General features: G+C 38.3%; 1 protein-coding gene across 5 annotated transcripts in view; it reads right to left on the bottom strand.

The window, feature by feature from the left end:
- Positions 1-27,189, bottom strand: part of BTRC (beta-transducin repeat containing E3 ubiquitin protein ligase) — a 213,284-nt gene that overhangs the window by 123,124 nt on the left and 62,971 nt on the right. For 3 of the 5 annotated variants that reach the window (XM_066355949.1, XM_066355947.1, XM_066355948.1), the window contains exon 2: positions 17,577-17,684. The exons of the other annotated variants lie outside the window; for them this stretch is intronic. In XM_066355949.1, coding sequence (XP_066212046.1) covers positions 17,577-17,684 — 108 coding nt within the window. The remainder of the gene's footprint in view (positions 1-17,576; positions 17,685-27,189) is intronic. 5 annotated transcript variants of the gene reach the window in all.

Consider the following 27,189-nt stretch of genomic DNA (forward strand, 5'->3'; position numbering starts at 1 on the left):
AGATGTTCAACGTGATAGAGGTCAGGACACCATCGGATCAACGTACCAGAAACACGACCTTGTTTATTTTTTTTTCCACAGTATTATTGTTTACAGGGTGCTTTGCTCATGTACCTTGTGGTTCTTAGCTAAAAGATGAAATTACAGCCCAGGATGAAGCGCTCAGGCACACATCCAATTTGTGTTTCCATCTCAGAAAACAAAAAGCTTCTGAGGCCCTCAGGCTGCCATTCAAACTTGGAGGCTGACATTTTTAACAGCATGAACCAGAGACTGGCAGAGAGAATGATCTAATGCATTTCTGACTTGTCAATCAAAGATCTCACCTCTGCTGTCTTGTAAACAGTTGGGGGCCATCTAACTACATTCATAAACCTAGGGAGAGCTTACTGCCAGCTGGGGTGCTGGAGACACATGTTCTGGCTTCTATTCACCAAAATCATGATTCAGTTTCATAATCTCACTGTAAATAGTCCATAGGCACATTTCCAGGACTACTAGAATAGCACCATAGTGAGGAATACAAAAGAGATTTTGGTCAAATATGATGTTTTATTTTCTTATTGATTGGTTAGAGAGAGAGAAAGAGAGAAGCATCTATTTGTTGTTCTACCTATTTATGCATTCATTGGTTGATTCTTGAATGTGCCCTAACCGGGGATCAAACCCATAACCTTGGTTTGTTGGAATGATGCTCTAAACAACTGAGCTACCTGGCCAGGGCCAAATATGGCGTTATTTTCAAGCTGCTGAAATACTGTACCCATTTTAGCCTCATTTTACCAATCCCCCCAAAGGACTGCACTATGCTGCAAATGAAATGCTAAAAATATCAATGACCTGCCAATTTAAAATATCTGGGGAAAATATACTGACATTTTACTACAAATTAGAAATGTCCCTAGTGTTTGATTACCAAGGAAGGAAACAGGAGCTCCCCAAAACACAGCTCATGCAAAGGGTAGAAACTGTAATGAACAATAGCTACTATATTTTAGTAAAACTAATCATGTATTTTCAAATATAAAGCTTCCCATGTTCATATAGAAAAGTTCTGTATTTACTAGTTTGAAATAGTGCATTATCTATTTGTGTGTGTGTCAAACACGGAAACAAAATGAGTACTTATCCTCCTATTCTTCCCTTTCTGTTTATAACATTTAACACATACAAAAAATAAACCAAATCAGGCTAAAACTTGAATGCTAAAGGACCATATATGAAAATGAATATGCTCTTTCTTTACATCAATTTTACAGGGCATGGAATTCCAATTTCATTCATACCAAGCCACAGATACTAGACCTGCAACAAAGGTCTCAGGGATTTGAATGGTATCCCGATAACTTTAAAAAGCAGATGACAGATAATCCAGCAGGGGAAGATACTTTGTAAAATCCTGTTTCATGATAAGCCCAAATAACCTTTTTTTTCCCACAGACAGAGTCAGAGAGAGGGACAGACAGACAGGAACGGAGAGAGATAAGAAGCATCAATCATTAGTTTTTCGTTGCGACACCTTAGTTGTTCATGGACTGCTTTCTCACATGTGCCCCAACTGTGGGCCTTCAGCAGACCAAACCCCTTGCTCAAGCCAGCGACCTTGGGTCCAAGCTGGTGAGCTTTGCTCAAGCCAGATGAGCCCATGCTCAAGCCAGTGACCTCGGGGTCTAGAACCTGGGTCCTCCGCATCCCAGTTGGACACTCTATCCACTGCGCCACTGCCTGGTCAGGCCCAAATAGCTTTTTTAAAGTATAACTGACTTGGTCTGACCAAGCGGTGGCGCAGTGGATAGAGCGTTGGACTGGGATGCAGAAGACCCAGGTTCGAGACCCCGAGGTTGCCAGCTTGAGCGCGAGCTCATCTGGTTTTAGCAAAAGCTCACCAGCTTGAGCCCAAGGTCGCTGGCTCAAGCAAGGGGTTACTCAGTCTGCTGAAGGCCCACGGTCAAGGCACATATGAGAAAGCAATCAATAAACAACTAAGGTGTTGCAACGTGCAACAAAAAGCTAATGACTGATGCTTCTCATCTCTCCGTTCTTGTCTGCCTGTCCCTGTCTATCTCTCTCTGATTCTGTCTCTGTAAAAAAAAAAAAAAAAAAGAAAGAAAAAAGTATAACTGACTTGGTCTCCAGAATATTGGACCAGAGAATATAGAAAAGCTCAACATCACTCTTATTTACCTCCCAATAGTAAATTGTTACAATTCTTAGAGGCCTATGCAGCTAAACAAGAGATTGGTCTTTCTTTTTTTTTACAGTGAGGTCGTCATAAATAACCCAGGTTCTCTCCTCAAGAAAGATGACAAAAAAAAAAAGTTTCCTAAATGCTCCCTACCTACTAAGATTCTAGATCTTGACAGTTTATATAAAATACCAAGTCTAGAAACTAACACAAGGAAGTACAGCAAGACTGCCACATAAAGAAAAACAGTAATGAAAAAAGGTACAAATGACTATGGCAGGCTCAAAACAACCAGTGATTCCTGAATAGCAAAGAAAGAACACCTATGGTACTCTGGCATCTACTGAGTGCAAAGATGGCAATAACAAGTAATCCCACAATATAAAGAAAGTGATGTGTACTTATCCAAACTATACAGGTGCGTCTTAACTACCCACAGCAAGAATCTGTCTTGTAAAAACATCTGCAGAGGTTCCCATCATGCTTGGAGTTTCCATCAATTCCATTCTTCTGGTCTGTGCTTCTTACACGGAAGCAACTCCAGACCCCCTGGGGTATCTGTACTCTCTCCCTTCTATTAGGGGTCGTGTTAAAGGTAGGGCAATTTAGAAAATCCAGTATTATTTGACATAAACAAAAGCAATAAACCCTCTTCGTAGCATGAAGATTTTAAGTTTTATATTCATCAGAAAAAAACACAAAAAATTTTAAGGAAATCTGATCCTCTCACAATAACAGGATTTGGTTTACTCTAAACATTAGGTAATCAACCCTGGCGATCAATGGGGTGACAGATGTCGCAGCCAGATCGCCCTCACATCCTAAACATTAGGTAATGTTGCACATCAAACCTATGAATAAACATTATCTGCATCACAGATATGTCAGAATATTCAGCCATAGAGTAATCTATTATTACAAAATTCAATAAATAAAGAGTATTTAAATAACCAAGTAGGTATACTGGAACACAAATAAGTCCAAATGATGTCATTTCTCCAAGGTAGAATACTGTATTTCTAGGATAATGCAGCAAATTCAGGTCATCCTTAGTTTTCTTGGTGAAATATATACAAAAGCTGAAAGGCTAAAAGCTGAACAATAAATTTCAATATTAGTTGAAATGATTTTTTTTTCCCTAGCAAGAGAAAAAGAAAAAGAAAAAGAGACAGAGAGAGAGGGACAGATAGAGACAGACAGGTAGGGAGAGAGATGAGAAGCATCAATTCCTTGTTGCAGCTCCTTAGTTGTTCATTGATAGCTTTCTCATATGTGCCTTGACCTGGGGACTCTAGCTGAACCAGTGACCCCTTGCTCAAGCCAGCAACCTGTGGGCTCAAGCCAGCGACCATAGGGTCATGTCTATTATTTCATGCTTAAGCCGTGATCCCGTGCTCAAGCCAGTGAGCCTGTGTTTGAGCCGGTGAGCCCACACTCAAGCTGGTGAGTCTGAGCTCAAGCTGGTGACCTCAGGGTTTTGAACCTCAGTTCTCTGTGTCCCAGGCCGACACTCTATCCACTGCACCACCTCCTGGTCAGGCTAGTTGAAACATTTTAAAATCCAAAATTATACTTTCTAAGAAGCAATCTTTTTTTTTTTTCTTTCATTTTTCTGAAGCTGGAAACAGGGAGAGACAGTCAGACAGACTCCCGCATGCGCCCGACCGGGATCCACCCGGCACGCCCACCAGGGGGCAACGCTCTGCCCACCAGGGGGCGATGCTCTGCCCATCCTGGGTGTCGCCATGTTGCGACCAGAGCCACTAGCGCCTGAGGCAGAGGCCACAGAGCCATCCCCAGCGCCCGGGCCATCTTTGCTCCAATGGAGCCTTGGCTGCGGGAGGGGAAGAGAGAGACAGAGAGGAAAGAGCAGCGGAAGGGTGGAGAAGCAAATGGGCGCTTCTCCTGTGTGCCCTGGCCGGGAATCGAACCCGGGTCCTCCGCACGCTAGGCCGACGCTCTACCACTGAGCCAACCGGCCAGGGCAGCAATCTTCAATAATATCAATATATTTCCAACATGTTGCAAATGTACTTTAATTTTGTACCTAATCAACACTAAAGGGTCACTTTCAGTGTGCCTAATGATTTCCATCTTCTCTCTAGACCAGGGGTAGTCAACCTTTTTATAACTACCGCCCACTTTTGTATCTCTGTTAGTAGTAAAATTTTCTAACCGCCCACTGGTTCCACAATAATGGTGATTTATAAAGTAGGGAAGTAACTTTACTTTATAAAATTTATAAAGCAGAGTTACAGCAAGTTAAAGCATATAATAATAATTACTTACCAAATACTGTATGTCAGATTTTCGCTGTTTGGCAGAATAAATCTTTATAAAACAACTTTAGTTAAATCTATCTTTTTATTTATACTTTGGTTGCTCCGCTACCGCCCACCTTGAAAGCTGGAACACCCACTAGTGGGCGGTAGGGACCAGGTTGACTACCACTGCTCTAGACTGTTGTTTATCACTACTACCATTATTTTATCTAAGTGTCTATTTTTATAGGATAAGAGTAAAATGCAATAAATGTCAAATAATTGCACAAACATATACTGCTGTGAAATAAAGATGGTGATATTGAAACTGAACTGTTAGCTGGCTTGCAGTGCTACTATTTAATAGCTTGAAAAGTGCATTTGTTCCTCAACAAGAGTCCAAATTCTGTATACAAAATCCAATTCACAGGGGATCATCATTGTGTGAGTTGCATGTAAGCCAAATATATAAAATTTGAGGACTGCCTGTAATTCAGACTCAGCGTGTTTTCCTTTTCTCCATGTAAATATGTGGATTTTGGAGTAATTAAGTATGACTTCTGAATACAGAACACATGTGCACCGACAATCCAATGTTTTCTCTCCCCCCACCCCATATACATTATTTGATGGTTTTCTTCAAATTATATGTCTATTCATTAATTCATTTATTCATTATTCAAAAATTCATCAAGCACATGCTCTGTATCAAGCACTACATTTGACACTGGAAATATAAAATGACAAAAATACAGTCCTATTCTCAATGAATGCACAGTCTGCTAAAGGGACCATTACAATAGCTATCAGTGCTATTACAAAGACACTTATTGCACGCCCCAGGTACAGATGCTCTGACTAGGTTAAGAAGGAGGGGGCAAAGATCAGAGAGGGCTTTTATTCTAGAGGTAAAACAACTAAATCTGAATCGTGGAGATTAAGAATTAGCCAAATAGGCCTGACCGGTGGTGGTGCACTGGATAGAGTGTCACCCTGGGATGCTGCGATCCCACGTTCAAAACCCTGAGGTCACCAGTTTGAGCACGGGCTCATCTGGCTTGAGCACAGGGTCACTAACTTGAGTGTGGGATCATTAACACGAGCCCATGCTTGCTGGCTTGAGCCCAAGGTCATTGGCTTGCGCAAGAGGTCACTGGCTTGGCTTAGGTCCTGGTAAAGGCACGAATGAGAAGCCATCAATGAACGAGTGAAGTGACGCAACTACAAGTTGATGCTTCTCATCTCTCTCCCTCTCTCTCTCTCTCTCTCTCTCTCTCTCACACACACACACACACACATGCACAAAGATAAAGGGGGACTGCTGTAGTTTAAATTCAGAAAGTATTAATACCAATAAAATGGTAATTCTGGAAAGACATTTAAAATACTTCCTTTCTGAGCCCTGGCCGGTTGGCTCAGCGGTAGAGCGTCGGCCTAGCGTGCGGAGGACCCGGGTTCGATTCCCGACCAGGGCATACAGGAGAAGCGCCCATTTGCTTCTCCACCCCTCCGCCGCGCCTTCCTCTCTGTCTCTCTCTTCCCCTCCCGCAGCCAAGGCTCCATTGGAGCAAAGATGGCCCGGGCGCTGGGGATGGCTCTGTGGCCTCTGCCTCAGGCGCTAGAGTGGCTCTGGTCGCAACATGGCGACGCCCCGAATGGGCAGAGCATCGCCCCCTGGTGGGCAGAGCGTTGCCCCCTGGTGGGCGTGCCGGGTGGATCCCGTTCCGGCGCATGCGGGAGTCTGTCTGACTGTCTCTCCCTGTTTGCAGCTTCAGAAAAATGCACCCAAAAAAAATAAATAAATAAATAAAATAAAATACTTCCTTTCTTCTTTGTACTTCTGTGTATTTCCCACAATAATATTAAATGTTTAATTTTTGTCTTTTAAAAGAGAATGGTAAAAATAAAAATATTTGAAAACAAAACTGTGTTTATTTGGATATGTCTCTGTGTGTGCATGCTTGCATGGGTGGATAAATAATTCAAGATTGAAGGAAACTAACACACTGATAATTACCTTAAAGTAAAAGTATTATAGGTGATACATTTTTATTTATATTTACCAAATAATTTACACTGTTTATAACAAACATTTAGTTTTATAAGCAGGAGAAAATGTGGGTTTTTTTTTCACAAAACAAAAACATTTTGTCACTATATTCAAACTCCTAATGTAAGGGTTATAGGTGGGATAAATATAGGTCAAATGTCAACATTTATACAAAAAAGAACAATTTTTCATTACAAAGAAACTGTGCTGTACTGTGATTATTTATATACAATAGGGGAGCTCATCAGCTAGGGCTTGTTAGGTGTTTTTGTCATGGGATAATTTTCTTTATGGTATTGTTTTGTAATAAGATTTGAATGTTAATTTATATTCAATGTGATAATCCATATTCCCCTAAAACCTCAAATATAAAGTGAACTCATGTCCTTACATACATATACATATTCTAAATAATGCTTAATTTTCCTAGTACTGCTCCATTTTAACATTTTACTTAGTAGATGGTAAGATTTAGTAGACTTCTAAATATTCTTGAACAATAAACTATATGGTCTCCTGTCTATCTTCAACAACTTCAACCTTTGACAAGGGATTGTGACTAATATTAAAATATTACATGGTTCATTTGGTTCAAGATTTCCCTAAAAGTAGTAGCTATACTTGACACATAAAATATAGTAAGGTCATATAAATCTACTTATATTCTTATTGTTATAATTTCTTTCAATGCCTGAATTAAAGGATCTTAATTACTCAGCTATTTTTAAGCACTTTCTCTCTACTGATCATTGTCATTTAATATTATGTATTATAAGATCACCATTTGTTAAGGATGAGCAAATGATCCCACAAAATAAATCTGTTGCCTGGCCTGTGGTGGCACAGTGGATAGACCATCGACCCGGAATGTTGAGGTCTCTGGTTGGAAACCCTGAGCTTACGTAGTCAAGGCACATACCACAAGCAACCAATGGACAACTAAAGTGAAGCAACCATGAGTTGATACTTCTTGCTCCACTCCCCTCCCTCTGTAAAATCAATAAATAAAATCTTAAAACATAAATACATACACACACACACACACACTGCTCACAAAAATTAGGGGACAGGGAACATGCAGATACTCCAGTACTTTCAGCCTTTGTACAGTGCATTTTCACCAATGAAGTAAAAGTTGGTTTTGCATCTCATTTGCATAATCAAACAACTTTTTTGACTTGTTGTTTGCTTTTCTGATGTTCTTGTTTTAAAAAAAAAATCAAATGCGGGCCTGACCTGTGGTGGTGCTGTGGATAAAGCATCGACCTAGAAATGCTGAGGTTGCAGGTTCGAAACCCTGGGCTTGCCTGGTCAAGGCACATATGGGAGTTGATGCTTCTAGCTCCTCCCCACTTCTCTCTCTCTGTCTGTCCTCTCTCTCTCTCTGTCTCTCCTTCCCTCCCTCTCCTCTCTAAAATGAATAAATAAAATAAAAAAAGAGATACAGGCATCAAAATTATTAAAAAAAATCAAATGCTTCTTCTTTTTTTTTTTTTTTTTTTGTATTTTTCTGAAGCTGGAAACGGGGAGGCAGTCAGACAGACTCCCGCATGCGCCCGACCGGAATCCACCCAGCATGCCCACCATGGCCATCAGGGGGCGATTCTCTGCCCAACCGGGGCGACGCTCTGTCGCGACCAGAGCCACTCTAGCGCCTGGGGCAGAGGCCAAGGAGCCATCCCCAGCGCCCAGGCCATCTTTTTGCTCCAATGGAGCCTCAGCTGCGGGAGGAGAAGAGAGAGAGAGGAAGGAGGGGGGGTGGAGAAGCAGATGGGCGCCTCTCCTGTGTGCCCTGGCCAGGAATCGAACCCGGGACTTCCACACGCCAGGCAGACGCTCTACCACTGAGCCAACCGGCCAGGGCCAAAAATGCTTCTTTTTTTTAATAGCTTCATATTCATTTTGAAATATCCCCTAATTTTTGTGAGCAGTATATCTGCTAATCAACAGAAATCCCTTTCATCACCCATATACTTTCTGGGACAAACCAATGGAAAGATGAAAATGAAAATATGTACCAGTAAACATGCCCTCACAGAATCTATTTGAACAGTATTTTTTCAGTATCTTCTGTCACTAGTTTAAAATGTATGCTTTGGAACATCAACAATCAGTTAAACTGTTACAATGTTGCCATTTTCATCTGAGTTACTGAGAACAATCTAATAAAATCAGCAACTCCAAGGCTCTTCCTTTTCTATTGTCACAGAATTTTGACTTCATAAGATGCTTCAAACTTACTAAAGGAATGCACTATCGAGGGAGAAAATGCCATGAAGCTATTACTAAGTCACTTCCTTAAAAATATTAGTAAAAATGAGTATTCCTACTGGGGCATTTACTTTGAAGAATTACTTGATTGTCTCTCTTAAAGTTAAAAATACACTTACACTATGACCCAACAATTCCACTCTTAGGTATTTACCCAAGAGAAATAAAAACGCATGTCCACGAAAAATCTTGTACAAACTGTATAAAGTAGCTTTTTTTCATAGTAGACATAAAAATGGAAGCAACCTAAATATCTATCAATAGATGAACAGAAAAACAAATTGCAGCCTGACCTGTGGTGGCACAGAGGATAAAGCTTTGACCTGGAACGTTGAGGTCGCTGGTTCAAAACCCTGGTCTTGCCTGGTCAAGACACATATGGGAGTTGATGTTTCCTGCTTTCCCCCCACTTCTCTCTCTCTCTTTCTAAAAATGAATAAAATCTACAAAAAAATTGTTATATATATATTTTTCCATTGAGAGAGACAGAGGAAGAGAGATGAGAAGCATCAACTTGTAGTTGTGTCACTTTAGTTGTTCATTGATTGCTTCTCATACATGCCTTGACGGGGGGATATGGGGCTCCAGTCAAGCCAGTGACCTCTTGCTCAAGCCAGCAACCTTGAGCTCAAGTCAGCAATCTGTGGTCGATGATCTAATGTTCAAGCTGGTAAGCCTGCACTCAAGCCCGCAACCTAGAGGTTTTAAACCTAGGACCTCAGCATCCCAGGTCAACACACTATCCACTGTGCCACCTCTGGGCAGATTGTGATAAATTAATACAATGGGAGATATTCAGCAATTAAAAGGACTTACTGATAAACACTACAAAATGGATAAATCCCAAAACCAATATATTGAGCAAAAGATTATAGACACAAAAGAATGTATACTATGAGTACATTTACATGAAGTTCAAGAACAGGCAAAACTAATCTTTTCTGACAAATCAAAACAATAACTACATACGGGGAGTGGGTAGCCATTGGATGGGAGTACAAAGGGAACTTTCTCAGATTATGGAAATGTTCTATATCTTGAGAATGAGGTTACACAAATATATACATTTGTCAAACTCACCCAGAGTACACTTAGGATCTGTGTACTTCATTGCATAACAATTCTACATAAACAAAAACCCAAATAATAAAATGAAACCCAAACCAGAAAGATGCAAATGTGTACTAAGATTATTATAATTCTACTAGTGGGAACTGGAAAGACTAGATTTAAATCCTGTAACCAGCAATATTGAGCACCTGAGCACACTGAAACTAACAAAGAACACATTTTGAAATAATGGAATAAAAGTATCATACAAGCCCATTTCTTCAATTTTGCTACACAGACATAATGGACTTCTCTAAAGATAAGAAAAATAAACTTCATACTTATATGAAGTATAAGTATGAAGCAAAATTTTTCATCAATTCCTGAACTAAGAGTAGGATTCCCGGTCTGACCTGTGGTGGTGCAGTGGATAAAGCGTCAACCTGGAAAGCTGAGGTTGCCAGTTCAAAACCCTGGGCTTACCTGGTCAAGGCACATATGGAAGCTGATGCTTCCTGCTCCTCCTCCCGTGTGTGTGTGTGTGTGTGTGTGTGTGTGTGTGTGTTTCTCTCTCCTCTCTCAAATGAATAAATAAAATCTTTAAAAATTTTTTTTCTAAAAAAAAAGTAGGATTCCCTATGATATAGAACTGAGCTGTAAGGTTGAAAACACAAGATTTTATTAACTAGGATACTGTTTTATACCAAGGTGAAAAACAGTATTTGCTAAAAGCTTCCAAACTTGGTCTTCTGTACATTTTTCTGACAATATAAAACTTAATAATCTGCTAGGTGCTGTTCTAAGGAGTTAATATAAATCAACTAATTTCATCCTAACAACTCTATTAAGCGATCCTGTTATCATTCCCATTTTACTAATGTTGTAGTAATATAAGGTTATAGTAATTAAATATATAAAAATATGTACAATATATAAAAGTAATTAAAAGATTAAAAATAATTATTAAAATTAAGTAAAATTATACCATTTGCATAGGAATTAATATAGTGGCTTAGTGCCATAACTCTGTAATGTAACAAACAGACTCTGACTTACAAGCAGAGCCCAGTTAGTATGTGTGTGAAGTTATACATAAATAAGAAGTGGCTTGGTGTTATTTACATTAACTTTGTAAATTAATGAAAATAAAAACATCTTAAAAAGTGGTTTAATGTAAACATTTCAGTAGATTGACATAAAGGGGGTTCCCTGTGAGGAACTCCCAAAAAGGTGGTTTGAGATAATAATCCTGTAAATTGACACTGTTAGAAGGCGTTGGCCAGAAACGGTACTAAAGCTGATGGGCCCCCTGCTGCAGTAGTCGCCCAGACTCCAACGTTAATGTGGACTGTCTCCACACCGCTCTGAGCTCTGACCAAAGCCAGCCGAGAGGAGCACGCGGACGGGGCCCTCTTAGCTGTTCCCAGACATGCCAAAAGAATTTGTGAGTAATAAATTGCCTGTGTGATTATTGCAACTAATTTGTGTGTCAGTCATGTCTTTCCTCCGGTGGCATTTAACAATAGCATCCTCATAGCCGCCTCAAGAGTAGTCTCGAAGAGGCTGCCAGCCCTGCTAATAAGCAGGAGTATCCCATTGCGCTGGGAAGTCAAATCAGGGACACCTGATCGACATAGAGCTTGGGCTCTACTGGGACAACTAATAAGAAAACTGAAGTACAGAGAGGTCAAGTACTTTCCCAAGGTCATACCTAAATGGAGCCAAGCTCAGATCTAAAGCAGTCTGGTGCCAGGGCCCATGCTCTTACCATTGTACCATATACTGGCTTCTTTTCTAAGGTGTTTCTTAAGTATATACCTTTTCTGCCAATACCACACAATTTCACTCCTGCAATATAATTCAAGGACCATACACCCAAATTTAGTCCTGAATTTCCAGTAAAATCTCTAAATCAAACTTTCTTTAAAATACTCTAGAAATAGTAACTTATAAGGGGACTCAACAAGTTGTTTTAATTTTATTTATTTAGAAAATTAAATTTAACAGGGTGACAATGATCAATAAGAGTACATAGGTTTTAGGTAAACATCTCTATAGCATTTGAACTCTTGATTGTGTTGTGTACCCATCACCCCAAAGTCACATCATTTTCCATCACTGTATATTTGCCTCTCTTTACTCCCTTCCCCCTCCTCTCCCTGGTGACCACTTCACTTGTTTCTAGTCCATGAGTCTCAGTTTTATATCCCACCTATGTGTGAAATCATATAGTTCTTTGCTTTTTCTGATTTACTTATTTCACTCAGTATAATGTTCTCAAGGTCCATCCATGTTGTCATAAATGGCAATATGTCATCATTTCTTATGGCTGAGTAGTATTCCATTGTATATATGTACCACATCTTCTTTATCCAATCATCTATCAAAGGACACTTTGGTTGTTTCCACGTCTTGGACACTATGAATAACGCTGCAATGAACATGGGGGTGCATGTGTCTATGTACCAATGTTTTCAAGTTTTTTGGGTGGATACTCAGTAGAGAGATTGCTGGATCATACGGTAGTTCTATTCTTAATTTTTTCAACAAGTTTTTAAAAATAAACATTTATTTTTAATTAAGACCAAATAGAGACAATCCTGACAGTGATGGTAAATTTGTTCAGAATCCCAAGATTGCTTTAGGCGAAATGAAAATTTGTCTTTTTCTTGGTATCTTGGTTCCAAGTCAGATGATTTAACTTGGACAATTTTTTATCTATAAGATTATCTTTACTACTTATCTAATAGTTCAAAGCATCAGCATTTATTGAGCCCCAACTACTAAAAAGTACTCTACAGAGTACTGTGTAGGTCAATAGATAAGTGTAAGATCTCTGCTTTCAACACATTTTTCTAGCATAACATTTCTCACGATTAAGCTGGGATGTATTAATGTACTACCCTAGGGTCTATTGAATCCCCATCCCAGGGTGAAAAGAGGCATTGGGTGGCAATGTAGTAGTATCTCACTGGGATTTTAACGCATTTCCCTGATGAATAAAAATGATGAGCCTCTTTTCATATGCTGATTTTCCATTTGTATATCTTTTTTAGTAATGTACCCATTCAAAGTATTTGCCCATTAACTGCCCATTATTTTATTGGGTAGTTTATCTTATTATTGTGCTTTAAGAGTTCTTTATAGATCATATTCTGAATAAAAAGTCTTTTAACAGAAATGTATTTTACAAATGTTTTCTCCTAGTCAGTGCCTTACCTGTCTATTTTCTAAAACAGTGTCTTTTGAAAAGCGGAAGTTTTTAAACTATGGTAAGTCCAACTTATTGATCTTTTTTTTTTTAGAGTTTATTTTATTGATTTTACAAAGAGAAGAGAGGGTGGAGTTGGTTCACTTAAGTAATTCATTGGGTTTTTTGTTGTACACGCCTTGACCAGGGAAGCCCAGGGTTTTGAACTGGCAACCTCTGCATTCCAGGTTGAGGATATATCCACTGCACCACCACAGGTCAGGCTTATCATTGATTTCTTTAAGGTTTATGTTTTTTGTGTTTTATTGAATAAACCTTTTGCCTGACCCAAAGCCACATTTCCCTCTATTAGTTTTATAATTTTAACTCAGATTTAGGTCTGTGATCCAGTTTGAGATAATTTTTGTTTATGGTGGAGTATAACAGTCAAGAGTCATTATTTTGCATTTGGATGACCAATTGTTCTAGCACAATTTGTTGAGAAGATTGAGAACAGTGCTTTTAATATAACAAAGCACAATAAGTTCAGTGAGACGATTTCAGATTTTATACTGTAACTAATCTTTTAGCAATTACAACTACCTGAAAAGGGTATTAAAATACCTTTTCAAACTATTTATCTGTGTGAGGCTGGATATTCTTCATATATTTCAACCAAAATACCACATTACAACAGACTGAATGCAGAAGCAGAAATGAGAACTCAACTGTCTTTTATTAATCCAGACATTAAAAAAAAATTTTAATGTAACACAATGTCAGTCTTAATTTGTTTTAAAAAAGTTATTTTTCATAAAAATATTTTATTTGCATGAACATGTAATGGGTTTATTAAAGCTATTTTAAATAAATTAATATTTCATTTTTTTCTCAGTTGTAATTCTGAATACAGTAAATATCAATATATACGATATATAACCAACATAAACAAAAGCACTTTGAGATCCACAATAATTTTAAATAATTTTAAGAATGAAAAGGAATCCTGAGACCAAGCAAAACTGCCACCATCTCTCTCTTCAATTACTGAAATTAGCCTACTATATAACAAGAGTAATGCATCTAAATGCTTATATAATAGGTCAAACTTGTGTTTAAATCCTTTCAACAGTTCACTATTGTTCTTAGCATCAAGACTAATCCTGCATGATCAAGATTCTTCATTCTCTGATACAACAGTCTTTTTTCAGGAGTCCTTAAATGTACCAGTCTCCACCATCCACAGGGCCTTTGCACTGCCTCTTCCTTAGGTCTGAAATGCTCCCCTCTTCTCCTTTTGCCTAATTAATCCATACTCAAACATTGATTACCTGATCTTCCTTACTCCCACCTTCAGGTTAGACCAGGTTCCTCTTTTATACATATGTTCTGATGGCTCCCTGAACATTTCCTTCACAGATTTATGAGTTTGGGAAATTATACTTTTGGGATTATGTAAGTTAATAGCTCTCTTGTAGTAAAATGCAAATATTACAATCCTATACATAAGACTATTAAATAAAATTTTGCCTATGTGTTGTAGTATTTTTCCAAGATCAATAGTTCTCATCCGATCCTCAAAGGAGACCATAAGCTATGTATAGTAAAAAATTGACCTTATCCAGAGTTCTGACCCTTTGACCTTGGTTACTGTGAGATGGTAGGTATCTAGGCCCCTAAAACTTCTTACCTAACAGGAGTGATTTTTTTTTAAATGTTCTCTGTTGCCTTTTTTTTTTTTTCTATTTTTTTAATCTTTTATTTTTATTGAATCCAGAGAGAGGAAGGGGGGTAAGGGGGAGACAGATGCATCAATCTGTTTCTGTATGTGCCCCAGCCAAGGACCGAACCAGCCACCTCTGCATTGCAAGACAATGCTCTAGCCAAGCGAGCCATCCAGCCAGGGCAACAGGAGTGATTTTGTTTGCCGGAGGCCTTTGGCCACTGGATAAATGTCATTCACGATGGAAGATTTGTGTCACACTTTCGCAGTTCCAATCCTGAGAGGAAATGAAGACTAAAAGCAATAGTGAAACCAACCGACAGGAGGGGCTAGAGACTAAAGGACAGTATGGCAGTTTGTAATTGAGTCCCAATAAAGCCCTGGACACCAAAGGCTTGGGTGATATCCCTGTTGGCAATATCGTATGTACTGTCACATACTGTAGCCCAAAAGTGACTGCATAGGATATATCCACTGCAATGGGGAGAGGATTACAGAAAGTTCTACATTTGAACCTTTCCAGATTCTGCCTGGTGTGTCTTCTTTTGGCTAATTTTAACCTGTGACCACTTCCTATAATAAAACTTGAATCTAGTAACTTTTAGTGAGTTTTTTCTGGTGAATTATCAAACCTGAGGGTGGTCGTGGGAATCTACTAAACTTGCAACTGGTGTCTCAAATGAGGGCAGTCTTGTAGGTATTATTCTCATATTATGCAGTTTGGTTAAACTCATTGCAAAAAAAAGTTAAAAATCAATAAGCTAAACTATGAGTTCCTTGAGAGCAAAAACTTTATCAATACAGTACACAGTAAACAAAATATAAGATATTTCAAACCAATTGATATTCTCAGGATATCAATATTCTCTAACAATAATAGCAATAATGCTAATGATGATGTAAGATGAAGATGATAAAAACAGCAACCATTTACTACATGTCCTTACTACAGTCTCCATTTACAGATGAGGAACATGAGGATTAAATAACCTGTTCAAGATCATACCACTAATGACAGACAGTATGTAAGCCCTGATTTAAAAAATTTTAAAGCCTATGCATATTGTAACTCATAAGACAAGAAAAACGAGTTTTGATATATTTTGCAAAGGACAAATAGAAATATCCAGCATTATCATTACAAAAATAGTTTCATTAAAGACTAGCAACTGTTAAAATGCTTAGGAACATGGAATTCTTGAATACTTAAGTTACCCTCTTTAAACACTTTGAGTAGTGAGTTTTTTTATGCTCGCTGACCCTCACGAGTTGAGTTTTTCTTTCAAAAAATAAAATTAGTTCCAGTTCCAGTTTTATTAACTTAAAATCATGTTTGTTTGATAACCAACTTATGGAAACAAGAAAAACATACATTTGCCTTTTTTAAATGTTGCCTTACACATTTTTAAAACAAAATTTTTTGTTATCTTATATTCTAGATCAGGGGTAGTCAACCTTTTTTTACCTACCGCCCACTTTTGTATCTGTTAGTAGTAAAATTTTCTAACCGCCCACTGGTTCCACAGTAATGGTGATTTATAAAGTAGGGAAGTAACTTTAATTTATAAAATTTATAAAGCAGAGTTACAGCAAGTTAAAGCATATAATAATAATTACTTACCAAGTACTTTATGTCAGATTTTCGCTAAGTTTGGCAGAATAATTCTTTATAAAACAACTTACTATAGTTAAATCTATCTTTTTATTTATACTTTGGTTGCTCCGCTACCGCCCACCATGAAAGCTGGAACGTCCACTAGTGGGGGGTAGGGACCAGGTTGACTACCACTGCTCTAGATGGTTAAGAGGCACGAGGATGTACATGAACATTTGTACTACTCAGAAGGTTAACCATTGTAAGACTTAGTCATAAGCAGTCTGATGCTTACTTTCAGCTTGTTTTTACAATTCTTCTAAATAAAATAAAGCTATATAGGTTTTAAAAAGCCTAATGTGTTGTGTTACTATCAAGTTCGTACTTTGCTAAACAAAAGTTCCAAATACCAGAGGTGGACAGATAATACTTTCACACACACAAAAAATCACGAAGTATAGTAATCTGTAAACAATGGGGCATCAAGCTCTTTCTTACATTTTCCTCTACATATTTTCCCATTCTCTTTCTCTATAGTTTCCCCTCACATCCTGGAACTGTCCAAATGGCCTCTAAGAAAGACTAAAGAGAACTAGAATCTGTCGATCCATGCAAGACCAGTTTGACTGTACTCAAAGATTAAAAGGCTTTTCTACTTTGAAACTACACCTGTTAATCATCATGAAAACACAGTTCTTACTTATATGCATGTATGTATGTGTGTGTGTGTGTGTGTGTGTGTGTATGTGTATATATATATATATATATATATATATATATATATATATATGGTGTATAGAAACCAGGAGACACTCTGTCAGAGCACTTTACATTTTTTAGTAATCATCAGAAAAACAAAAAGAGCAATTCAAACAACTGGCTGTAAGTGATTAAACACATTAACTGTCTTTATGTAGGTCCAGAGCAAACATTACATATTGAATGCTATTTGTGAGATTACTTTAAAATTCACTATCATACTTCTACTAGATATGAAAACCAGTAGTCAAGTTGTGCTATCTCAATTTTGGCAAGTCAGTCATGATATCAAAATTGTTTTAAGAGTGATCAGTCTGGATCTACATTAGAAATTAATCAATAAAGGAGTACTGAGTGACGTGAAGTACAGACAATATGGAGGAGAGAAGTAAAACACTTAAGTAAAGAAAGCATGGAAAGGAAGAGGGACACACTCATGAATTAGACACACGCACTAAAGCCCACAAATAACCCACAGAGACAGAGATAGTACCTGGAAAGCTGTGAGTGCGCCAGTCCCTGGGTTATACAGGCATCGCAGCGAAGGCATGCTGTCCGCCAGGCTGGAGCAGCCCAGCCACAGAGACCTGGGCATAGAGCACTGCAGAGAGAGGACAACTATGAGATGGGACAGCATGAGACAGGATGGTACAGGTTATAGAAATTTTCAAGGCTTGGCTGAACGCAATATTCCAGTTGTAGCTGCCCTTTATGATAGAAACATCTTTAAGAAACGTATTATTTATTAGTTATAACCCCAGAGAGAGGCTGAAAAAGGACACTAATGGCCAAAAAGCAAGAGGTAAAAAAATTTGTCCCTGTTTTTCTATGTATGAGTCTAAACAAAATCTACTTCTTAACCCAATTAATTATTTTCCTCTATGCATCTCAACTCATCTCCCATAAATTCACCAGAGGGTAAAATATTGTGCAGACTAAGCAGATAAATAAATAGTTCATGTTAGCACTTCAATATTAGGAATGGTAAATTATAAAACAAAATATCACAGGAAACAACATTTTTTTAGAAGGTGGGGAGAAGGAAAAGTATTATACCCCTACAGCTTTGACAGCAACTAACTGTACAGTTTGCATATGTTTTATGTATCTTGTTAGTCTGCTATTCATTAACCAAAATGTAGTTACCATAGCAGCTGCCTCTTCATCTTTCCAGATGGATTAAAGGAGTGGGGAGGGTAGCAAGAAACAACCCAAACAGAAGGGGAAACAGCAACAAAGAATGAAGGAGAAACAGGGAAAGAAAAAGAAAAAGAGGTCTCCAAATGCTGCTGGTAATAAAACCCTAGCAAAAAAGTATGTGTGAATGTAAATAGACATATAGTGTATTCAGTAGCAAAACAAGGTAGAAATTATTATTTCTAATAATATTAACTAAACAATGTTAGTGTTATTGCACCTATAGTTTTATAAAACACTTTATCTTTTAGAAGAAGTTTTATATTCTTCAAGTTTCTCTATCCCAGGCTGAAGTTTTGTCCATCAACTTGGGTACTATTACAATTTAATAATACTAAAAAAACCTAAATACCCAATAATAGCACAGATAAATACAGGAATATATATTTTAAAATATAGCAGTCACCTGACCGGGCAGTGGTGCAGTGGACAGAGCCTCGGACTGGGATGCGGAAGACCCAGGTTCAAGACCCCTAGGTCGCCAGCTTGAATGAGGGCTCATCTGGTTTGAGCAAAAAGCTCACCAGCTTGAGCCCAAGGTCGCTGGCTCGAGCAAGGGGTTACTCAGTCTGCTGAAGGCCCGCGGTCAAAGGCACGTATGAGAAAGCAATCAATGAACAATTAAGGTGTTGCAATGTGAAATGAAAAACTCATGATTGATGCTTCTTATCTCTCGGTTCCTGTCTGTCTGTCCCTGTCTATCCCTCTCGCTGACTCTCTGTCTCTGTAAAAGAAAAAAAAAAGCAATGTACATAACATTAAACTTAATAAGTTGGGAAACATTATATATCATTATGAGGCTTTTTTCCTTCTTAAAATACTCTAGTTATAAGAATATTAGGAAACAAAATAAAGTATTCATTGTTCACACTATCTCTAACTGATATAAGAAGAGTAAGGACACGAAAAAACAATCTAGTCTTGACCCCTGCTTTCAGATCACTATTTCTTCATTTTATAGTTAAGGTGATTGATGCCCAGGAAATTGAGTATTTATCCATGATCATGAATTTACAAAGCAGAGAAGTAGGAACTGTTGATAGAATCCTGGCCTATTCCTTCCTGGTGCAGAACTATTCTTCTTGACTCCATCCATCCCTAGGTCCTAAAGTGGAGACATTAGACTTCAAAGAAGGTATCTGCTAAAGATATCACTGGATAACATTATCAACCAAAATAGCTAAACAGCTTTGAATTTCTACAACAATCTCCTAACTGTTCACTGTTTCTTCACCTCAAACTATGATCCATTGTATAAACAGCAGCTAAATAGAAAAACTGTGTTCATTTTGTTATCATGTCATACTCGTCAATAATTCATAATGGCTTCCTGTATCTGTTGTATGAGATCCAAGTACTCGATTAATCTGACCTTTTCTCACTGCCTACATTAATTCACCTTTTCTGTCCTTCCAATTGGCCTAGCACTTTAGCTAATTAACTAACCTGATGTATTTTTTTTCCCAAATATCTTACACCATACCTTTGATTTGGAAGCATCTAGTCCTTTGTTAAAATAATTTTTGCAAGTAAGAGATTAAATATTTCTAAGTAATGTTTCAGTCATTTATTTAACAAGTACTGAGCATCTTCCTTGTACTAGATACTGTTCTAGGCACTAGGGATGAACAAAAGAGACAAAAATCCTTTATATTCAAATGACACTATCAACTGCAAATTTTTTATATTTATATCCTTAATATAAAAGAAACTCTGTTAATGAGAGACAATGTACACATTATTAACAACTGCTTCTGTGTGTGCTGGATAGACAAAGTCTCATTCTGAGGGAGGGACTGAATTTGAGAAAAGTGAAAGATGAAAAAGAGTATACAAAAAGGGAGAATCAAAATACAGAAGAGGAAAAAGAAAATAATGGAAGAAAATGGAGTAGGCACTGAAGCACAGCTTGTCACTTGCCTCCATTTTCTTCTCAAGAGGAAGATGCCTCAAACACTTTCAGCCATATTGAAGCCACCTGCATGATCTCTTTTTTATTAAAATATGCATATTTACTTGTATTTGTGAATGTTCCTTCAAAAGTTTTTAAAGGCATTCCTCTTTTGAATGTCTCCTTCATATTAGATTCTGTGCTATTTTTGCAATATACACTTGCTTACTTATCATCTGACTTTTCTTATTGTAACTCATTCCAATATTCTTCCTTATTTACCCATCCCTATCTTCCATCAAAACTCCTAACTACTCAGAACTTGAAAAGGCTTACCCATCCACTTAAACTAAAATTTCAAATTAAAATTATAATCAATAATGAGCCACATACACCCAGGAAAGCCACTAGATATACTGGTGTGATTTCTAAAATAGCATTAACTTGTAAACACCACACAGAGGATGCATTCCCGATTATTACAAGACAATTGGTGTGGGTATGAAAACAGCACTTGAATATAGTCAGATCTGCACATTACCATAAGATTTTATATATTATAGCTCAACTTAATAACCAATTTTCAAATTAGCTTGTATTGTAACAATCTTACCCATACTGGTAAATGCCACTTAAAAACATTGAGGAAAAATATAATTACAAAATTAATGGAATAGGCTATAACTTCTACTTCTTTTTCACTTCTATCTTCACACTTAGGAGCATTTTCTACAGAAGAGAAAAATCAAAAGAAATTTGGACAATAAGTAACAGAGTGGAAATGATTGCCATTTTGGTTACTATTCTATGTACAGGGTGTGGCAAAAGTAGGTTTACAGTTGTGAGTTTGCAAAACAGTATTTTTTGTATTATTATTAATTATTGTATTATTTTCCATATTAACAACTGTTACTTACTTTTGCCCCATCCTATATTTTAGGGTCACCCTGATTGGTCAACTTCTGACAAAGATGTAGAACTTTTTCTGTCCTTCAAATTTTAATACATAATCTCCTTTAAAATACCCAAAAAGCACACACAGTTTTCTACTTAAAGTTCAGACTGCAAAAGTTTGTTTTTCCTTGCAAATGGTATTGAAATTCCTATGGTTTTCTTCATTAACTTGAAAAAAAGTTTTTTAATTAAAAAAAAAGCAGATTCTAAACTAAGCTGCAATTCAGAAACTATATTCTCATGTTTAAATATTTAACTTCTATTAACTGCTAAAGAACTTGTGAATTCCTTAAATGTTTCTCCTATGCAATCTCAGAAGCTACCAGAAAGTTTAGATCCTACATGTTACTGCCATCCTACACAAATCCAGACATACACAACATATATTGGCTTCTTCAACTTATTTCCTACTTAACATCACCCCAATTAACTCTCCTTTACAAAAATCAAAGAAAGTTGAAGACCATAATAATATATTACAACTGAAGTTTGTCACCCAATTGAGTGAGTTTACCAGCTTTTAAAAAGCATACACAGCATTTTTTTAAATGCTGGCATTTGTTTCCTACTACTTGAAAGAATAAGAAAAGGAGATTGAAATGTTGTAACAAAGGTCCTCCAGTGCTTCAATATAGTAGCTAGTGCCCATCAGGTTTAACAGCATGAATTCATTTTCACAGAAAACACTAAAAACCTTGACTCCTTCCCCTACTTGGCTGCCTTGAGAGAAGTCACAGTTCCTCTTCACTGATAGATGGCCCTGTAGGCAAAGGGCTGGCCTCAGCATTTACTATATGAAAGCTGTATGATAAAATCTCCTAAACTCAGGTCCCTGTTGGTCAACTTCTAGGAGTAATAGAAGCTATAATAATCAAAACCAAAAAGATTGCTTCATTGAAAGTTTATGTATCCTTAAGCCTTGGATAGAAGAATTCCCTTCTCACTACTATATCAACCAAAAGATTCAGGTCAAGAGAACAGAGTCCATAGCCCTGTAACATATTCAGCCTTTACCTATACAAATTCAATGATTACCTCTTAAGAATCTCAATTTAGTTCACTTACCTCAAAAAATTAAACTCCCACCTGTCATACAGGATAATCAATGGTACCATTAAAATCAAGGATCTAAAAACTTCAAGTACAAAAAAAAAATGTTGTGCCATCATTACCAAGAGTAGGCTTCCATGAATGTCACTTGTATTTCAAAATGTTTTGATCCATTATGAACTGTAGACCATAAAATCAATAAATCTACCGATCAATTAAATTTATTTATTTTTCTTTTAAAATTATTTTTATTAAATTTATTGGTGTTACATAGGTTAATAAAATTATATAGGTTTCAGGTGTACAATTCTATAATATATTATCTGTATGTTGTATTGTATGTTCACCACCCAAAGTCAAGTCTCCTTCTGTCACCATTTATTGCCTTTAACCTCTTCTACCTCCCCCTATCCCCTTGTATTAATCAAATTTATTGTTAATTATCCAAATGAACACAGGACAGAACCAAAATTAAGCAGGCATAAATTATTTGCCAGATATTGTGCTAGATTCTTTAAATACATTATATCATTTCATCATTACAACCCTATCAAAAAGTTATTAGTATTTTCACTTTAATAGGAGAATAAACTCAAGATCAGAAAAGTTACAGTAACCCAAAGTGATCGGAGAAGACCCCTATGTGTTTGTCTCTCAAAATCCATAGATTAGGCCCTGGCCGGTTGGCTCAGCGGTAGAGCGTCAGCCTGGCGTGCGGGAGACCCGGGTTCGATTCCCGGCCAGGGCACATAGGCGAAGCGCCCATTTGCTTCTCCACCCCCCCCTCCTTCCTCTCTGTCTCTTCCCCTCCCGCAGCCAAGGCTCCATTGGAGCAAAGATGGCCCGGGCACTGGGGATGGCTCCTTGGCCTCTGCCCCAGGTGCTGGAGTGGCTCTGGTTGCAGCAGAGCGACGCCCCAGAGGGGCAGAGCATCTCCCCCTGGTGGGCAGAGCGTTGCCCCTGGTGGGTGTGCCGGGTGGATCCCGGTCGGGCGCATGCGGGAGTCTGTCTGACTGTCTCTCCCCGTTTCCAGCTTCAGGGAAAAGAAAAAAAAAAAAATCCATAGATTAACAACTGCAAAGACCTATTCTCAAGAAAGATATATTAACAAACACAAATAGTAACTATAAGGAAAAGTACTAAACTGTGTTAAGACAATAATTGCTATAAATGTGTAGTTAAAAATTTTAACTTTTTGAAAAGTTCAGAAAGGCTTTAATTTTTTTACAAAGCCACGTTTTTATTGATTGATTTTAGAGAGAGAAAAAAATACCGATTTTGTTGTTTTGCTTATTTATGCATTCATTGGTTGAATCTTGTATGTGCTCTCACCAGGGATGGAACCCCGCAAATTTGGCATATTAGGAGGAACTCTATCCATTTGAGTTACCCGGCCAAGGCCAGAGGCTTTAATTTTATCGCAGGACTTCTAACTGTATATAATTAAATATGTATTTGCCTCCTCTACCAAAATATACTCCTCAGATATGAGTTACATGCTACCTTTTTTGTGTGTGTGACAGAGACAGAGGGACAGATAGGAACAGACAGGCAGGAAGGGAGAAAATGAGAAGCATTAGTTCTTCGCTGCATGTCCTTAGTTGTTCATTGATTGCTTTCTCATATGTGCCTTGACTAGGGGTTACAGCAGAGTGAATGACCCCTTGCTCAAGCCAGCAACCATGGGCTTCAAGCCAGCAACCTTTTCGCTCAAGTCAGTGACCATGGGGTCATCATGTCCATGATCCCACGCTCAAGCAGGATGAGCCCGCACTCAAGCCGGCGACCTTGGGGTTTCGAACCTAGGTCCTCTGCATCCGGTCCGACACTCTATCCACTGCGCCACTGCCTGGTCAGGCTATCCTACCTTTTTTTTTAAAATTTCCTGTATCTAACCATAGTAGATGCTCAATAAATATTGTGCTTAAAGGTTAAAGCTCAGTGAGAGCTACATATAAAAGAGAAGGAAGCATTTTTGGTTTATGAAATAGTGAGAAAACTGATAAAGTAACATTGGTTACTTTACTGTGACTGATCTTTATAGACTGGAAGGTATGTATGTTGGATAAAACATTCACAATTCATTATCTTACTCAAATATAAAACAATCTAATAAGGTAAATAAGATCCAGAGAGGTTAAATAAATTACTAAAATTTGATGGGTACCTAGCAAGTGGTAAAATGGGAATCAAAACTAGAAATTCTGATGACCTAGAACAGTGCCACATAAAAATGGCACTTAAAAAAATCAGACATGGAGTGATCTCATTTATTCAGAAACATTGAGCTAAAAAGTTATTTAGGGGCACTGGACTAACTACAGAAACTAAAGAAAAGAAATCCCACCCAAGAGGCTATTGTAATCATCCAAGTAAGGACCATGAAGAAGACAAGTATACATCAAAAGGAGCAACAGGACTTAATGAGTGCCTGTAAGAAAAGAAAAAGGATGAGTCAGAAATAACACCAAGATTTCCAACTTGAATGACTAAAAAAAACGATGGTAGCACTGACAGACACAGGTAAACTGAAAACTACCTGTGTGTGGAGAGGGGTGGACTAGATAAGCTCAGAAATCATGAATTTGACATAATAATAAATCTTTAGTATGTGAGTAAAAATATGGCATGAAAGCTTGAGTATGAACCTGTAAGGATTATGTAGATGTGTGAATCATTGGCTTCTCTAAGTTGTAATGCACTACTGTAAGTTAAAAGCTTTTCCTCTAAAATACTAATGAGGTTCTGTGTTTTTTTGTTTTTGTTTTTTCTTTACAGGGACAGAGAGAGAGTCAGAGAGAGGGATAGACAGGGACAGACACACAGGAACAGAGAGAGATGAGAAGCATCAATTATCAGTTTTTTGTTGCAACACCTTAGTTGTTCATCAATTGCCCTCTCATATGTGCCTTGACCGCAGGCCCTCAGCAGACCGAGTAACCCCTTGCTTGAGCCAGTGACCTTGGGTCTAAGCTGGTGAGCATTTTTTATTTTGCTCAAGCCAGATGAGCCCGCGCTCAAGCTGGCGACCTCGAGGTCTCGAACCTAGGTCCTCGGCATCCCAGTCCAACGCTCCATCCACTGTGTCACCTCCTGGTCAGGCAAGGTTCTGTGTTTTAAAATAAAATTTAATTAATTCCTCTTCTCTCATCTCCTTTTCTACCTGAACAACTCAGTTCAACAACCATTAAGTGAATATAAACTAAGTAGGCATCAAGCAGAGTGGCTTCAGTCTGGTGGTGTGAGAAAGGTGTCCCTGAAGGGGAAAGGCCTAGCATATACTTTCAGAGTCCAGGAGGGGTGACAGGAAAAATCTGCGTGGGAAGGTGGCCTGGCATGGGGTGCTACAGACCTAGTGGGTTGTGTGGGAAAATGTTCTTGCTTAAAAGAAATACACATCAAATAATTCAGTGATGAAAAAAATAATAATAATTCAGTGATGATAATATATTATCACTTACCCTCAAATGATTTAGAAAAAATGTTATCTGCATTTTACTTGCAACTTTTCTGTAAGCCTGAGAATGTTTAAAAATAATGAAAAAATCAATTAATGAAAATATATATTGGCATTTTGATTTTGCTATGATGTAACTTATCAGACTAAATTTCATGCTTTAAAAGATAACTATAGCCTGACCAGGTGGTGGTGCAGTGGATAGAGCGTCGGACTGGGATGCGGAAGGACCCAGGTTCGAGACCCCGAGGTCGCCAGCTTGAGCACAGGCTCATCTGGCTTGAGCAAAGAGCTCACCAGCTTAGACCCAAGGTCGCTGGCTCCAGCAAGGGGTTACTCAGTCTGCTGAAGGCCCACGGTCAAGGCACATGTGAGAAAGCAATCAATGAACAACTAAGAAGTCGCAATACGCAACGAGAAACTGATGATTGATGCTTCTCATCTCTCTCTGTTCCTGTCTGTCTGTCCCTGTCTATCTCTGCCTCTGTAAAAAAAAAGAAAAGAAAAAAAAGATAACTATAAAACATGAATAAACTATAGAAAACTATTTGAGGCCCTGGCCAGTTGGCTCAGTGGTAGAGCCTAGCATGTGGATGTCCTTGATTTGATTCCTGGTCAGGGCACACAGGAGAAGCACCCATCTCCTTCTCTACGTCTCCCCCTCTCGCTTCTCTCTCTCTTCCCCTCTTGTAGCCATAGCTCGATGAGAGTGAGTTGGCCCTGGGCACTGAGGATGGCTCTATGGCCTCCACCTCAGGCACTAGGAAGAACTTGGTTGCTGAGCAACGGAGCAGTGCCCCAGATGGGCAGAGCATTGTCCCCTAGTAGGTTTGCCCAGTGGATCCTGGCCCCGGTGCATGCAGAGTCTGTCTGTCTGCCTCCCCTCCTCTCACTGAACAACAACAAAAAAAAAGAGAAAGAAAAGAAAGAAAATTATCTGAAGTCGTCAAAGAACTACAAATGAAGCCAAGATGTTAGGAGCCAAAACCCTGAGCAGGAGGGAAATGAATTGTGGTAAATCTAACATTCTATACACAATTTCCCCCTGAGGCACTTGCTGACTCCTAGGTTTTGCATGCAGAGTCAGATGCTGAAAAATCACGTTTAAAGTATATTTCAGCAATTTCATGATGCTAAGGAAATCTGGAGTACACAGCCCATGAAAACAAGGTGGCCTCTTTTTAAAAAGGACTTTCAGCCTGACCAAGTGGTGGTGCAATGGATAGAGCATCAGACTGGGATGCAGAGGACCCAGATTTGAGCCCCAAGGTTGCCAACTTGAACGTGGGCTCATCCGGCTTGAGCAGGGCTCATCCAGCTTGAGCACAGGGTCGCTGGCTTGAGCACAGGGTCACTCGGTCTCCTGGAGCCCCTCGGTCAAGGCACATATGAGAAGGCAATCAATGAACAACTAAGGTGCCGTAATGAAGACTTGATGCTTCTCATCTCTCTCCCTTCCTGTCTGTGTGTCCCTATCTGTCCCTCTCTATGTCTCTCTCTCACTAAAAAAACAAAACAAACAAAAAACCCCAAAAGACTTAACACTTATAAAAGGGC

Source organism: Saccopteryx leptura, chromosome 13 (assembly GCF_036850995.1).
Source record: "Saccopteryx leptura isolate mSacLep1 chromosome 13, mSacLep1_pri_phased_curated, whole genome shotgun sequence".
NCBI classification, from domain to species: domain Eukaryota; kingdom Metazoa; phylum Chordata; class Mammalia; order Chiroptera; family Emballonuridae; genus Saccopteryx; species Saccopteryx leptura.